This window comes from Cryptomeria japonica, chromosome 10, assembly GCF_030272615.1.
Source record: "Cryptomeria japonica chromosome 10, Sugi_1.0, whole genome shotgun sequence".
Lineage (NCBI taxonomy): Eukaryota > Viridiplantae > Streptophyta > Pinopsida > Cupressales > Cupressaceae > Cryptomeria > Cryptomeria japonica.
In genome coordinates, this window is record NC_081414.1 from 522,489,309 (window position 1) to 522,505,908 (window position 16,600).

Sequence of the window (16,600 nt, forward strand, 5' to 3'; positions counted from 1 at the left end):
AAGGCTATAAAGAATACTTTCCCCACTGCCATGAATAAGTATTTTAACAAGTTCTAAAAGAAAATGAGCATGATAATGAGACTACTAGAAGAAGTGGTAAAGCACTTTGAAAAGGATATAATCTTCACCGTTACCACTGATTTTTGCCTGATGCAAGAAATTGAGCCAAGAGAGGAAGAAATGGAAGACATGAGTTATGAAGTAAACTTTGATCTACTGGTTGGTTATGCTAATACCCTATTAGCATCACCTAAGACAAAAAGAAGGCAAAATTGGACATTCTGGCAGTCCAAGATGCACCTGCTCAAACCAGTACTGTACCTGTTAAAAATACAAGAGGAAAGAATAAAAAATCTAATGAATCATCTACAACAAAATAGAGTACTAGTGTTACCCAGAGTGTCCAAACCAAAAAGGAACCAGAACCCAAAGTATATATTAAGAAAGAAACAAAGAAAAGAGGTAGAAAATTAATTTTGCAACCAGTCTGAGGGAACAGATTCTGATGAAGAACCAAAGAAGGCAAAAAAAACCAACAGAATAAGGATTATTCCATTATTCATGTTGTTGATGATGTTCAAGACACAGCTAACCTATCTAAAGATAACACTACACTAGCTATGGAGCCTCCTGCAAACATTGATGTACATGTTACCTCAGTTGAACAACCAGCAATAGAACAACTAAAGGAACCCCAATCTCCACTGATCATTCAAGCTATTCAGAAGGAGCCTATTGAAATTGTTGTCACACAGTCCTCTAAAAAGGAAATGGAGAAGAATACAGAGAAAGCAATCATTAAGGTTGTGTCCCCTGAACCAACAAAGTAAAAACAACTTGAAGAAGATGATGATGATTCTCTAAGTATCTCAGGACCTATTGATATGAATAATTTGAGTGCATCAGAAATGATGAAGATTGCAAATGTCATGCAATCTAGAGCGCATAATAAAAGATTGAAAGAGCAAAGGGTTGAAGCTAAAATAATTCAGACTGCGGTAGATATTTTATCTGGTATGCTATCAGAAATATCTACAACACATCTATCTACACCTATTAGAAAACTTGGTCAGTTAGTTGCAGATGCATGTGATCAAATCAAATCACTAGAAGATTTTGCACAACTGTATGCTGAAAAGAGTCACAAGAAGAATTATGGAGAAAAACTGGCAAAGGATATTGATAGTGGCAAAATGGCTCTATCACACAATAAAAGTATGTTGAGTAAAGCTATTGAAACAGGAGGAAAGTGTCTTGCTTCTACCTCCAATGTTACTTTCTTTTATTTTGACATTTCAAAAAGTCAAATTGAAATAGAGAAAGAATTGGAAAGGATATGTAAGGAATATGTCCCACTCCAGGACTCTATACTTTCCTTTAAAAAATCTGTAGATGATTTGTATAATAGACTGGACATCTATGATAATGAGAAGGCAAAGAGACTTCGATCTCTTAAAGAACTCAAAAGTCATCTCACATCATAGGTAGACATACTTCAGAGAGCCCACTCCAATGCAAAAGCTATTCTTGCAACCATTGAAACCTGCACACTGGACTCAATGGAAAAATTTCATTCACAATTACTGTCTACATTTGAGTATACTAAGAACATATTGGAATCATGGGAAAATGCTTTGTCACAGATGAAGAAGAGCTACAATAATAGTTTTATGAGATTATCTAATGCATTAAATTTTAAGTTATTGTTGTATATGTTGAACACTTTGATACAAATTTTCTATATATATATATATATATATATATATATATATATATATTTATTTACCTTTTCAATTTGGCATTGTTGTCAAAGGGGGAGTAGAAATATGTATGCTTGTTTTTGAAAATTTTGTATAATGTATGCATTAAGGGGGAGCATGAGTAAATGAGTAAATTTTCTTGTGTATGCACACTTAATGGTATTACTATAAAATTTTCTAAGCGTTACCATCAATGCCAAAGGGGGAGATTGTTGGCTTGATGATGATTGTAATGTATTCATCATTTATTGTCATTGATGAAAAACTCTCACACACACATATGATTATATTGACTACCGGTGTAACTTCAATTGTTTACTCTGTCAACCGGCATGTTAGAGGTTATACCAAGAGATTTATCTCTAACTAGTACTTTGTGTCAACTGGTATGTGCATAAGAGACACTCTGTGATTATACTAATTTAGAATCAAGATCAAGATCAAGATGGAGATCAAGTGGATATTTAAGGATAACGGTTCATATGTTTTATTCAAACCGGTATTTGATTGTTCCAACTGGTATTTGGTAATTTTGTGATGAGTTGCCACATTTCATGATGAGTTACTTGCACCAACTACTTGGCGGAATTTTTTGTGATGAGTTATGATCACTTGTCCAAATACACTGCACCTAAGAAATTGTGTTATGATTTCTTAAGGCCAACATGAAATCATAAGGTCTATATGTTGACATCGCAATGAATTATTTGATAAAGTGATAGTGAAAAGTGTTATGTGTGAAAGGAAAAAGAGTTAAGTTGTAGAGTATACAGATGAGAAGTGTTGAATATGTTTAGAAGGATCTGATTAAGCAAGTATTGTGCTACTCAGAACAGATCAAAACATTCTTGTTGTTTTCTAACCATTACAGTAGAATCAAATCCCCTAACCAGGTAAGCTCTAACAAGCTTCAATGTATAAATCCTTTAACAGGGTGATCCATTAGTTTGGATTCGGAAATCCTCCATTGAGGTTACTCCTAATAGGGTACTGCCTTTAGCAGGGTACAAGCTTCTAATCAAACTTTGGGATCTCTAACAAGATTCACTCCTAGCAAAGCACTTTTTAGACCTTAACCGATCAGTTATCTATAACTGTAGATAGTTAACTTGTGAGTTCCATCTCATTGTGGTTTTTACCTATTTGGGTTTTCCATGTATAAACACTTGTGTTATGGTGGATGCTTTACTTTTTGTGGATGTTGTTATATAATTTTGGATTGCATGCATTATGTTTAAAATGTTTGTTAAGTTAATCTACTGGTTAGTGTTTGAAGTAGTTTTATTTTTGGTGTCACTGATTCACCCCTCCTCTTGGTGCTTTTCAAGTCCATCACTGACTACTCCCCCTGAGTTGTAGCACCAACACATCAATCTAGAGTGAATGATAGCTCTAATAAATGCATATCGGATTGATGCCAGTCAACATCACTCAAGTCTTTACCGAAGGGGCAAAGACCCCCAATCTATCTCTAAAGTATTCAAATGATTTCTTAGGTAAAGGTTTAGTGAAGACGAGTCTGACTTTGATTTGCTTCCACCTTCTCCTCTTGAAAATTATACTTGATAGAAATGTGCTTTGTCTTAGAATGAAATTTTGGATTCTATGATATGTCAATAGCAGCAGAGTTATCATAGTGAATAACTACCAGTTCATTACAATCTACCCTTAAAACCTTCAACATTTTCTTCATCCACAAAACTTGTGTACAGTTAGTAGTGGCATGTGTGTGAAGTAGGATACCTGCATCTGCAACACAAACACTTAAAATATCATTACAAGCATGGTTAGCAAATTGAAATCAAACGAAAGATAAACCATGACAAAGTGAGCTATCACCTCCTAAGATATGCGAGTGTAGATTTTCTCTTACATCTGGATAAGCAATCCCAATGACTTGACTACACCTAGATGAAGGATTTAAATGGATATGATATGGAAGCTAGATGAGATTAATTATGCTAGATTGATCCAAGAGGCTAATTAATCTAATGATATGCATGATTAAGCTATGATGATGATGCAATTAAGCTAGAATAGAGATTGGTTAAGCTACATGATTCAACAATTATGCTAGAAACTGATCAAATTAAACTAGATCTAAGATACAATTGCCTATAATAACAATGCTTAAATGATATGCTAGAATGGATATTCCTATAGTAACAATGCCTAAAATGATATGAGATGGGATCGTTTGTGCTCCAAAATGGGGGATATTTATAGGATTCTCAAGGCTAGGGGTGAGGTGGTAGGAATCAATGGTCAAGATTAAGTCTGAAGATATCAAGGGTGAAACTGGAGGAGGTTGGAGAAGAGGTTGGAGGGAGGAACACTTGTCATCTCTATGGTGACAAGTGTCAAGGATCCTTTCTCATAAGTGGGCAAGTGTGCAAGGGAGGAGACATGTGGCATAAGTGTCATGTGTTTAAAGGGGAGGATATCCAACCCATGGGAGGTTATGATAAGGAGGTTAGGATGTGCAAGATATGATAGGGTTAGTTAAACCCAAGGGTAGGTGGAATGAGTTAGGTTAGAGGGTGGTTAGGTTAGGTGGTTAGAAGTTAGGACACATGTGGATAATTTGAATTTAAAAATTCAAATAATAGAAAAAGGCTAATTAATTTTCAACAACTCAGAAATTGATTTATTTAAATTAATTAGGGGATTAGAAGAATGAATTAAATGGGGGGAGGATTAATTAATTCAGATTAATTAATCAAAGAGGACTATTCAAATGAACTTATTAAATAAATCCTTAGATATATTAATAAGTAGATGAATGAGGGAATTTAATCAAATTGCTAATATAAATTAAATTGGGAAGGGTGATTAATTAAATAATTGCTTATTTAATTAATTATCTTTGAACCATTTTTAGGTGTATACATTTTACCCCTCTTTGAAGCGAGGTTTGATGATGCATTTATTAAAAGAATAATCTCATTTTGATGATGTTGATGTTTGATAGGATTCCCCAGACATTGATTGATAAATTGCAATACAACGATGCTCTCTTGGGAGATCAATTGAGATAATTGAATTTTGGAGTGTTTGGATCTTTGCGAAATTGATTTCCCGAATAGAAATGATGTGATTTTTGCAATATTGATTGATGAAAGTGTGAGTTCTTTGATCACTATGATCTGGTTTACGATGCGATGATTGATAGAGCTTGATTGAATTATATAAGATTGATTAGATTGATAAGATCAAGATCTAGTCTGGTTTTAGGAATGATACTTCCTGTATAAGACAAAGATGATCATACTCTCTGGTTTCAGGAGTGATATATCTTGTATAAGACTTGATCAAAACATCTAGTTTCAAGAAAGATAAATCCTGTATAAGACATGATAGAATGGATCGGATGTGATGTATTGACAAGATTGATAAGATTGATTGGATAAAGAACTGAAATTTTGTTGATATCCTGTTGCAGGAAGATTCAGATGTGCTTATGTTGGTACATTTGAGGGAATAGCATAAGATTCACATTAGGTTGACAATATCAAAAGAGAGATGAGTCATCGTTCTGATTGTATATACACATATGATGATACATTGATGATTCTTGTGATAGATTCAGTCTTGGATAAGATGATCCTTTGTGATCCTATGCAAGAGTGAAATGCAAGCTAAATACAAATGCAAAGCTGTGAGTAGACCAATCACTGGGTTATTGTGTTTTGTCATCATTGAGCTTTTTAAAATGTGGGAAGTGAGTGAAAACATAGATGGTATAATTGAACCATGATGACCTGGGCACTACTTTCTTGGATTTTGATATTACAAGTTAGCACAAGCATCGAGGTATAATTGAACCAAGATGACCTGAGTGTTGCTTGCATAAAACAAGTAGTATTAACCATTTATATAAGAAAATAGGAAATGTCTTCAATGATACTCCAATGATCATGTCTGGAGACAAATTTGCACATATTAATGATTAATTTACAGACAACAGACAAGAAAAATATCATGTTCCTTCCTTGTTCCTCTAGTCAAAGACATCTTGGAGTCACTCAGAAATAATGATAGAAAAAATCAAGATATAAAAGCTTAACCAAAGTGTTAAAAGCATTATCCAAAAGATATCATCCAGTGAAAAGTGTGTCATGTGCTTAGACTGACATGTGATAGTTTGATGGTTGACAATTTGATCTTGTGTTCAACATTGGATGTGTCTCATTTTTGCTTGACTAGAGCTACCTAACTATTGTTCTACTTGTTTGATTAATATCAAATCAATCAAAATTTTTGCCCCCAGCTAGGTGAAGTATTTTGCCCCAAGCCTAGAAACAAATTTATTATGATATACCCAATGATCCAAACCATGGTGAGAAACCAGCTATGATGCCTATGTATGTATAAAGGATAATTATGGATATGGATAGTGCTGATGGAAAATGAATGCAAGTAGAAGGATGTATGAACTAATAGATGGAAGAGCTAGCTAACAAATAGCACCTATTACTAGGTTTTCACCATCTATTTTTATTGCACTTTTTCTCATATTTGATTTTTTTTCCTCTATTTTCATTGTTTTCGTTGTTTCTGTATTTTTTGATTTTCCATTGTTTTTTATTTTTCTGCTTTTTCACTATTTTTTATTTTTCTTCTTTTTTAGACATACAACTTCTTCAGATGCATAATATTGATGGGTTCCTTGAGCTGATCCCTGTCTAGTGTTGATAGTGTTAGCATTATGGATGAATTGATTATGTGTTGCATTGATGTTTTATCATTAATGTCAACACTAGCTATTATGGTTGATTACTGATATATAGGTTTTGGTTATCGGTAGACAAGTTTTGGTTACTGGTAGAAGATCTAGTGTTACCGACAGAAGAGACTATCTGTTGGACACTTTCGACATGTTTGGATCAATGGAGTATGTTTGATTTTATGTGTTACATGCTTTTGGAGCATGTTTTGGTCAGCTGGTATTGACTTGGTAATCATACACTCTTGTAAAACCATACCGACATTGGTTTAATGTTTAACCGCCAAAGCTTTCACTAAGAAATCTTGGCAGGATACATAAGTGGTGTTGGTGTGGCTTCTAGATGGATTTTAGGATGTTGAAGATGGTCTTTGATCGTGCCTCAACTGAGTGAAGACATTGCTTTGGTGTGGTGGACCCAGATTAGGTCTAGTGCCTATCTAGGTTATGGACCAGTATCATGTTAACGTGTTCTCTACACGTTACGGAGATGATTTATGGATTGGTTATTGTTGTTTTGGTCTTAAGCTAACATGGCATATCATTGTGAAATGAATGTATGTAATGATCTTATTATAATATCTTTTAGGTGGCCAACCTAATTAGTTTAGGCCTTAGGGTTGGTATAAAATGATGTAAGATCTCATTATAGATTATATGTGTCATGGTCTTGGAATGCAATATCATATGCGAAGAAGATTTGGTCATTCATAGGTGATAGAATTAGGATTAAGGAAAAGGTCAAAGGCCTCCAATATTGAGGGACTGTAATCAGGCATGGTAGATGCTATCTCTAGCAGTTCATTATTCTGGATTGTTGTCCATTTATCTTGAGGTGGATATAACCTCTTTGTAGTCAGTGAGACTCTTTTGTAATGAGAAGTATGCTCTAGGTAGTGTGCCTTCCTGCATGTGCAAGCCCCTCATTGTATCACATACTTTCTGTAGAAGTATCATCTAACTATGGGTAGGCTTCCCACCATGATTTTTCCCTTTCCAAGTTTTCCATGTACAAATCATGGTGTTATGCGGTATGGTTGCATTGTGTTGATTATCTGTTTCATTGTTAAGTTTTATTGCTTACCGGTATTTGTTTCTGATATTCCAATACTTAATGTTTATGTGATCCGATTAAAGGTTATTAAGTGGATTAATTGATATAATTTGTCAATAACTGATTCACCCTCCCTCTTAGTTTTTCACCGATTATCCTAACAATTGATATCAGAGCTTTGATCCTCTTTTGCATAAGCTTAACTGCTTGAGGTAGATCCTATGGTAGCTAACACTTCAAATCTAGTGACAACTATTTTCAAAAGAGAAATCCCTAAGCTTGATGGAACAAATTATGGGATATGAAAAATACGAATGGAGACTCAGCTTAGATGTCTTGTTAAGGATATTTGGGAGATCATTGAGAAAGGATACACACCTTATGATCTAGCATCTTGGAATCCTGCTTCTGCGGACCTGGACAAAAATATTGAAAATGATTGCAGAGCTAGAGAAGCCCTCTTGTGTGCACTTACTGATCAACAAATCATGAGATTGACTAATAAATCATCGGCAAAGGTTATGTGGGATAAATTGCAAACTCTGAATGAAGGTGATCCTACTATCAAAATTACTAAACTTGATGGTTATCGGGTAAAGTATGAAAACTTGAAGATGGAAGATAATGAAAGAATTGATGTGTTTATGGAAAGAGTAAATAAGAATGTTATTGGAACTAAATGGATTTTTAGGAAAATTGAATGAGGATGGTCAAGTTGTAAGAAATAAGGCTAGATTGGTTTATAAAGGATATTCTCAAATGGAAGGAATTGATTATGGTGAGACATTTGCACCTATAACAAGAATTGAAGTTGTTAGACTATTTCTTGCCTATGCAGCTTATAAGAACTATAAGATTTATAAAATGGATGTTAAATGTGCATTCTTGAATGGTGAACTTGAAGAAAAAGTATACATTGAGCAACCTGATGGATTTTCACTGATAGATGATAAAGATATGGTTTGCAGATTGAAGAAATCTTTATATGGATTGAAACAATCTCTTAGAGCTTGGTATGCAAGGTTGGATAAATATCTTTTTGATGAATAGGCCTTCTCTATTAATTAAAAATATTAAAGGTTGGATAAATATCTTTTGAGGCTTGGTTTTACTAAAGATAGTGTTGATAGTAATTTATATTATAAGATCATTGATGATGATATTCTAATTATTAAAGTATTTGTTGATGATATCATTTTTGGAGGAGAAGATAAATTGTGCATAAAATTCTCTAATAATATGAAGAATGAATTATAAATGTCCATGATTGGTGAAATGAGATATTTCTTAGGATTGCAGATTACTCAAACTGACAAAGGCATTTTTATCTATCAAACTAAGTATTTGAGGGAATTATTGAAGAAGTTTGGTATGGATAATTCCAAACCGGTAATTACTCCTATGGTGACAAGTGAGAAATTATCTATCAAGGATACTTCTACACCGATAAATTTGACAATGTATAAGTCTATGTTGGTGGTTTGTTATATCTAACTCAGACTAGACCAGATATTATGAATGCAATAAGTATTGTTTTAAGATATCAAAGTAATCCTAAAGAAAATCATGAATGTACCGTAAAGAGGATATTCCGGTATTTGCAAGGAACAACAAAATATGGCTTATGGTATTCTAGAGATGATGATTTCACTTTATGTGCATATACTAATTTAGATTGGGTAGGAGATATTGATGATAGGAAGAACACTTCTAGTGGAGCTTTCTTTCTTGGAAAGAAACTAGTTTCATGGATCAGCAAAAAATAGTCATGCATTTCTTTATCTACTGCAGAAGCTGAGTATGTTGTAGCAGCAACTAATTGCACTCAAGTCTTGTGGATGAAGCAAATCTTGAAGGATATTAAGGTAGATTGTAGTGAACTGGTAGTTATCTTCTATGATAACTCTGTAGTTATTGACATATCTAAGAATCTGGTATTTCACTCTAAGACTAAGAATATATCAATAAAGTATAACTTTCTGAAGGACAAGGTAGAAGGAAAGGAAGTCAAATTGGTTTATGTGAATACTAAACAACAAATTGTAGATATATTCACTAAACCATTGTCTAAGAAATAATTTGAGTATTTGAGAGATAGGTTAGGGGTTTTTGCCCCTCTGGAAGAGACTTGATTGATGTAGTTTGTCATCATTCTGGCACTGATGAGTGGTGCTACTACTCAGGGGGAGTAGTTAGCTTTGAGATTCAAAGGTTTATATTGTTTCTTTGATATTTTTGTAAGATTTCTGACATTGATGTCAAAGGGGGAGAGATAGTGATGTGAAAAATAAATTTAGAAATATCATTCACAGGGGGAGAGTTATTGATATTCAGGAGATTGTTGGTCATCTTCCATAGGGGGAGACTTGTTTGGCATTTCTTGGTACTTAGATGTTTTTCACATCTAGTGTTGCCATCAATGCCAAAGGGGGAGATTGTTGGCATTATGGATGAATTAATTATGTGTTGCATTGATGTTTTTTTATTGATGTCAACACTAGCTGTTATGGTTGGTTACTAGTAGACATGTTTTGATTATTGACAGATATGTTTTGGTTACTGGTAGAAGATCTAGTGTTATCGACAGAAGAGACTATCTATTGGACACTTCCGACATGTTTGATTTTATGTGTTACATGCTTCTGGAGCTTGTTTTGGTCAATTGATATTGACTTGGTAATCATACACTCTTGTAAATCCATACTGGCATTGGTTTAAGGTTTAACCAGCAGAGCTTTCACAGAGAAATCTTGATAGGATGCATAAGTGGTGTTGGTGTAGCTTCTAGATGGATTTCAGGATGTTGAAGATGTTCTTTTATCATGCCTCAATTGAGTGAAGAAATTGCTTCAAATGGCATGGTGGACCTAGATTAGGCCTAGTGCCTATCTAGGTTATGGACCAATATCATGTTAACGTGTTCTCTACACATTACTAGGATGATTTATGGATTGGTTATTGTTGTTTTGGTCTTAAGCCGACATGGCATATCATTGTAAAATGAATGTATGTAATAATCTTATTGTAATATCTTTTAGGTGTCTGACCTAATTAGTTTAGGCCTTAGGATTGGTATAAAATGATGTAAGATCTCATTATATATTATATGTGTTGTGGTTTTGGAATGCAATATCATATGTGAAGGAGATTTGGTTGATCATAGGTGATCAAATTGGGATTAAGGAAGAGGTCAAAGGCCTCTAGTATTGATCTTAACAGGGACTGTAATCAGGCATGGTAGATGCTATCTCTGGCAGTTCATTATTTTGGATGGCTATCCATTTATCTTGAGGTGGTTATAACCTTTCTGTAGTTAGTGAGACTCTTTCATAATGAGCAGTATGCTCTAGGTAGTGTGCCCTCCTGCATGTGCAGGCCCCTCATTGTATCACATAATTTCTACAGAAGTATCATCTGACTGTGGGTAGGCTTCCCACTGTGGTTTTTCCCTTTCCAATTTTTTCATGTACAAATCATGGTGTTATGTGGTATGGTTGCATTGAGTTGATTATTTGTTTCGTTGTTAAGTTTTATTGCTTACCAATATCTATTTCTGATATTCCAATACTTAATGTTTATGTGATCCGATTAAAGGTTATTAAGTGGATTAATTGATATAATTTGTCAACAACTAGTTCATCCCCCCCCCTCTTAGTTGTTCACTAGTTATCCTAATGAATAGCTGATAGACTCCTGATCCAAATACTATCATGCCCACAAATGGACCTAACCAGTTTGGTTCAAACTTCTGTTTCTTTTCACAATCTTCCTAGTTGCATGGATTTTTTTTAGTACTAGTTCTCTAACTTGAAATGCTCATGGTTTGACCTTGTGATTATAACTTCAGCACATTCTTTTTGATACACCTTCAAATGATCAAAGCCATTTTGTCTTCATTCATGGATCAATTCTTACTCTTGCAATCTAGATACTCATTGTTTTTCATTTGGGATAAGGCCTTTTAATGATACTCTACTTCTATTGGTAGTGTAGGTTAGGAAATAGGAAATCATTACAAACATTATAAACATAATAATCTCAATCACAAAAGCATTCATTGCAATGAATCTATCCTAAGACACATTCAATAGAGACATGAAAACAAAGCATACAAAACTAATGATTGTGCAAACCAGATGACGATTTGAATGCTCCTTCCATGTGGCTCCATTGTTCTTCTTTCCTCTCCAAATAGTTGTGGATCTCACCTACAAGTGCACACACAATTGAAAGCAAGTAGATGAGATTTTTGATCAAGAGTACTAGAAGCTTAGATTCGATAGCCTGATTATCAATTACCAATTAGCCTTGATTAATGAAGATCATCCAATTTATAGAAGAATTGGAGAGATGAACAAATTAGCATGATAGTGATTCGAATGGAAATTCAAATCAAGAATAGCAAAATTATGACATGTCTATGACAAATTGCTATGCAAAGATTTATGACAATTTATGACAAATTCTATGTCAAGAATTTATGACAATTTATGACAAATTTCTATGTCAAAAATTGATTGATTGTCAATTATGACAAATTATGACAAATTTCTATGTCATTTCCATGAATTTAGGAGAGAAATAGGAGGAAATTGAAATTAAGAATTAGAAAATTAGGAAATTAGGAAATTAGGAAATTGATGGAAATTAGAAATTAGGTAAATTAATTAATAATTTGTCATTTATTAATTAATTCACCAAAGAGGAATAATTAGCCAATTAAATGAATATTTAATTGTAATGAGAAGACTTAGGATAAATAAATAATTATTAATCCTAGAGGAAGAAATGACACATTAGGTTAAATGATAAATCATGAAACCTTAGAAGATAAGTTAGCAATGCAAGAATGACAATTAAGTCGTGATTGAAGATTGATTTGATGTCGATTCGATCATGATCATGATTTTGACTTGATAAATGATCAATGTTGATAAATGATTTGATTGAGATTGATAAGGAGACCAAATTGATAGGCACCAATTGACGAGGAACAATGACTAATTGATCCAAATTGACATGATTGAGAAGACGACGATGATTGATGACAAATCGATCGCAAAATTGAAGAAATTGACAAGGACAAGGATCGATGACAAAATAGATCACAAAATGACAAGATTGAAAATGACCACGATCAATGACAAATTGATCCCAAAATGACAAGATCGAACATGACAACAATTGATGACAAATCGATCGTTAAGATGACAAGATTGAAGGATTGATGATAAATCAATCGCCAGATGACAAGATTGATAAGAGGACAACGATCGATGACAAATCAATCGCAAGATTGACAAGAGGACAAAACCCTAATTAGGATTGATGATGTCCAAAATGATGACAAATAAGCACGCACATTGATGCAATAGGATAAGATCGATTAAAATCATGACTGGATAGTGTTGTCGACAAGACCAAATTCGAGAGCGAGATAAATGAGGAATGTAGAAGAATGACTCGATGTTCGCAAATGATAAAAACCAAGTGCAAATCATAGGAGAAATGTTAATGCGATGCAAAAACCTGAAATGAGGCAATGCGCAAATGTTAAAGTATGACTCCGCAAGCGTTGACCATTTTTAGGTGTCTACATTTTGCCCCTCTTTGAGACAATGTGATTTTAAGCGTTGTTTCAAAGAACAATAATGAAAATGCCCCAGACAATGACAATGACATATGCATGCCCCAGACAATGACAATGACAATTTATGACAAATTTCTATGTCAAAAATTGATTGATTGTCAATTATGACAAATTATGACAAATTTCTATGTCATTTCCATGAATTTAGGAGAGAAATAGGAGGAAATTGAAATTAAGAATTAGAAAATTAGGAAATTGATGGAAATTAGAAATTAGGTAAATTAATTAATAATTTGTCATTTATTAATTAATTCACCAAAGAGGAATAATTAGCCAATTAAATGAATATTTAATTGTAATGAGAAGACTTAGGATAAATAAATAATTATTAATCCTAGAGGAAGAAATGACACATTAGGTTAAATGATAAATCATGAAACCTTAGAAGATAAGTTAGCAATGCAAGAATGGCAATTAAGTCGTGATTGAAGATTGATTTGATGTTGATTCAATCATGATCATGATTTTGACTTGATAAATGATCAATGTTGATAAATGATTTGATTGAGATTGATAAGGAGACCAAATTGATAGGCACCAATTGAGGAGGAACAATGACCAATTGATCCAAATTGACATGATTGAGAAGACGACGATGATTGATGACAAATCGATCGCAAAATTGAAGAAATTGACAAGGACAAGGATCGATGACAAAATAGATCGCAAAATGACAAGATTGAAAATGACCACGATCAATGACAAATTGATCGCAAAATGACAAGATCGAACATGACAACGATTGATGACAAATCGATCGTTAAGATGACAAGATTGAAGGATTGATGATAAATCGATCGCCAGATGACAAGATTGATAAGAGGACAACGATCGATGACAAATCGATCGCAAGATTGACAGGAGGACAAAACCCTAATTAGGATTGACGATGTCCAAAATGATGACAAATAAGCAGGCACATTGATGCAATAGGATAAGATCGATTAAAATCATGACTGGATAGTGTTGTCGACAAGTCCAAATTCGAGAGCGAGATAAATGAGGAATGTAGAAGAATGACTCGATGTTCGCAAATGATAAAAACCAAGTGCAAATCATAGGAGAAATGTTAATGCGACGCAAAAACCTGAAATGAGGCAATGCGCAAATGCTAAAGTATGACTCCGCAAGCGTTGACCATTTTTAGGTGTCTACATTTTGCCCCTCTTTGAGACAATGCGATTTTAAGCGTTGTTTCAAAGAACAATAATGAAAATGCCCTAGACAATGACAACGACATATGCATGCCCCAAACAATAACAATGACATGTACATGCCCCCTCGAGGAATTGGCCGAAAACATGCAGAAAAGAGGCCAATTGATCGATAAGAATGACAGAAGATGATAGGTTCGAACGGACTACCAAGACTAACGGAAGAAATGTTAGTAAGAAGAAAATGAGACAGAAGACAGTTAAAGATGAAGAAAACTTGCTTTCAGTAATGCACTTTGTAGGTGAAAACCTTTATTTTTATGTAGCAAAATGGATGCGTAGCATCATGGCATTGAAGGCCAGAGCTGAAATGCAACCCTTTTTGCAAAAGACAAACACATCACAGACAAACAACAATCGCAATCAAAAAGAAAAGGATCATGAACCATCCCGGTCACTCTAAATCACTCAGTGACATCATCGAGCAACATAGGAACATGATCGAAGATAAATCAATAGAAAGATAAGATGCACAAATTCCAACAAATCAAACAAACACCTTGATCTTCGTTGTCAAAAGTTGAACGTGCTGATAGAACGATCATGCTGTCTGGTTTCAGGACATGTGGTACCCTGTCTAAGATAGGACACAGTCTGGTTTCGAGTATACCACACCCTGTATAAGACCCATGATAGTAGAGACAAGGACAAATGATTTTGAGGTAACGTTCGATTGATATGACAATTGGGATCAGTTTGAATGTCTAGTTTGATTGAAAAAGTTCATCTGTTTAAAGCATGATTTCATTAAAGCACAGCATGTGATTGCGAGTGTCGTTGGATGAATGCTCAGTGATTTGTCCTATGCACAAAAGGAATAATGTATTGCAAAATGTTTGTTTTTTTTTGTTTTTTTGGATTTTAATGTTTTGAAATGTTTTTGTTCATTTTTTCAGGACTTTATATGATTTTTAGGGATTTTTCATTTTTTCAGTTTTTAGATACTTTTTTCAGGACATTTTTCAATTTTTTTGGATTATTTCAAGACATTTTTCAATTTTTTTAAAGATTTTTTCAGGACATTTTTCAATTTTTTTAAAGATTTTTTCAGGACATTTTTAAATGTTTTTGAGATTTTTTCAGGACATTTTTAAATGTTTTTTTTTTGGATTATTTCAGGAAATTTTTAAATGTTTTTTTTTGGATTATTTCAGGACATTATTCAATTTTTAAGAGATTTTGCCCCCAGTGTCTAGCAAGGCAAGGAATATGACAGGTGAATAAATAGGCTTGCTGAAATGATGGTGGATAGAGGGAAGACAAAAGCCTTTTATTATGGAGACAACGCGGATGCCATTTTCAAGGGCTATGGCGTGATGGGACAAGAGATTGGATATGACAATGTAAATCAGTGACATGGCATGAGGGACATGTCAAGAGGTTTTTGAAACCATGTTTCAATTTTGCGTCCTTATGTCAGATCAAGATCAAAGAATGAAAAAGAGTGTATGGATAGTGATAAGATATGGATAGGATAAGCAAGACCAAGAATGGATAAGTGACATGGACTGAAGGTCGGGATTGGCTACGGGATAATGGCAAAAAGTTGCAATAAGATAGGGAATATGGATGAAAGGTTGTAATAAGCAAATGGATAAAGACCAAAAGCTATGATGGACTAAAAGCTACAAACAAGATGCATGATGCTCATGACAATCCTCAGCCTTGTCAAGATCAAAGGTGGAAAGAGGAAATGGACATAAGGGACAATAGGATATGAAGGGTAATGACAGGAGTTCGATAGGATAATGAAGGGCAATAGGATATGAAGGAGGAAACCTGCCCCCAAGTACGGTATGCAAGAAGTTCATAGATTATGCATGACGCCTGTTTGCCAGGTTTTCATCATGGTACTTGCCCAAGGCGCCTGTTTGCCAGGTTTTCACCAGTGAACGAATTATTTTTCTTTACTTTTTTCTTTTCTTTTCTTTTTCTTTTTTTTTTTTTGTATTTTTGAGCTTTTTCAATAGAGGATGGACACATGATAGGGGATGGAAGAAGGACTCAAACATCTTTTTGTTTGGATAGTAGCCTTGAAAAAAAATGGCCCATGACCTTTAAAAGCATGCTCAAAGACGTTGATAGGATAAGGACATGGAAAAATAGATGAAACTAAGGCAAGGATTTATGCAAAGGATTGGACTAAAGGGATCGAAGGATGGAAAATATGCATTGGATAATGGATAGTGTATTGGA

General features: G+C 34.1%; 1 protein-coding gene across 1 annotated transcript in view; it reads left to right on the forward strand.

Annotated features, from left to right (window-relative positions):
* Window positions 1-620: 620 nt before the first annotated feature.
* Window positions 621-16,600, forward strand: part of LOC131060859 (uncharacterized mitochondrial protein AtMg00860-like) — a 53,765-nt gene continuing 37,785 nt past the window's right edge. Inside the window, exon 1 of the mRNA XM_057994276.2 lies at window positions 621-803. Within this exon, the coding sequence (XP_057850259.2) occupies window positions 621-803 (183 nt within the window). The remainder of the gene's footprint in view (window positions 804-16,600) is intronic.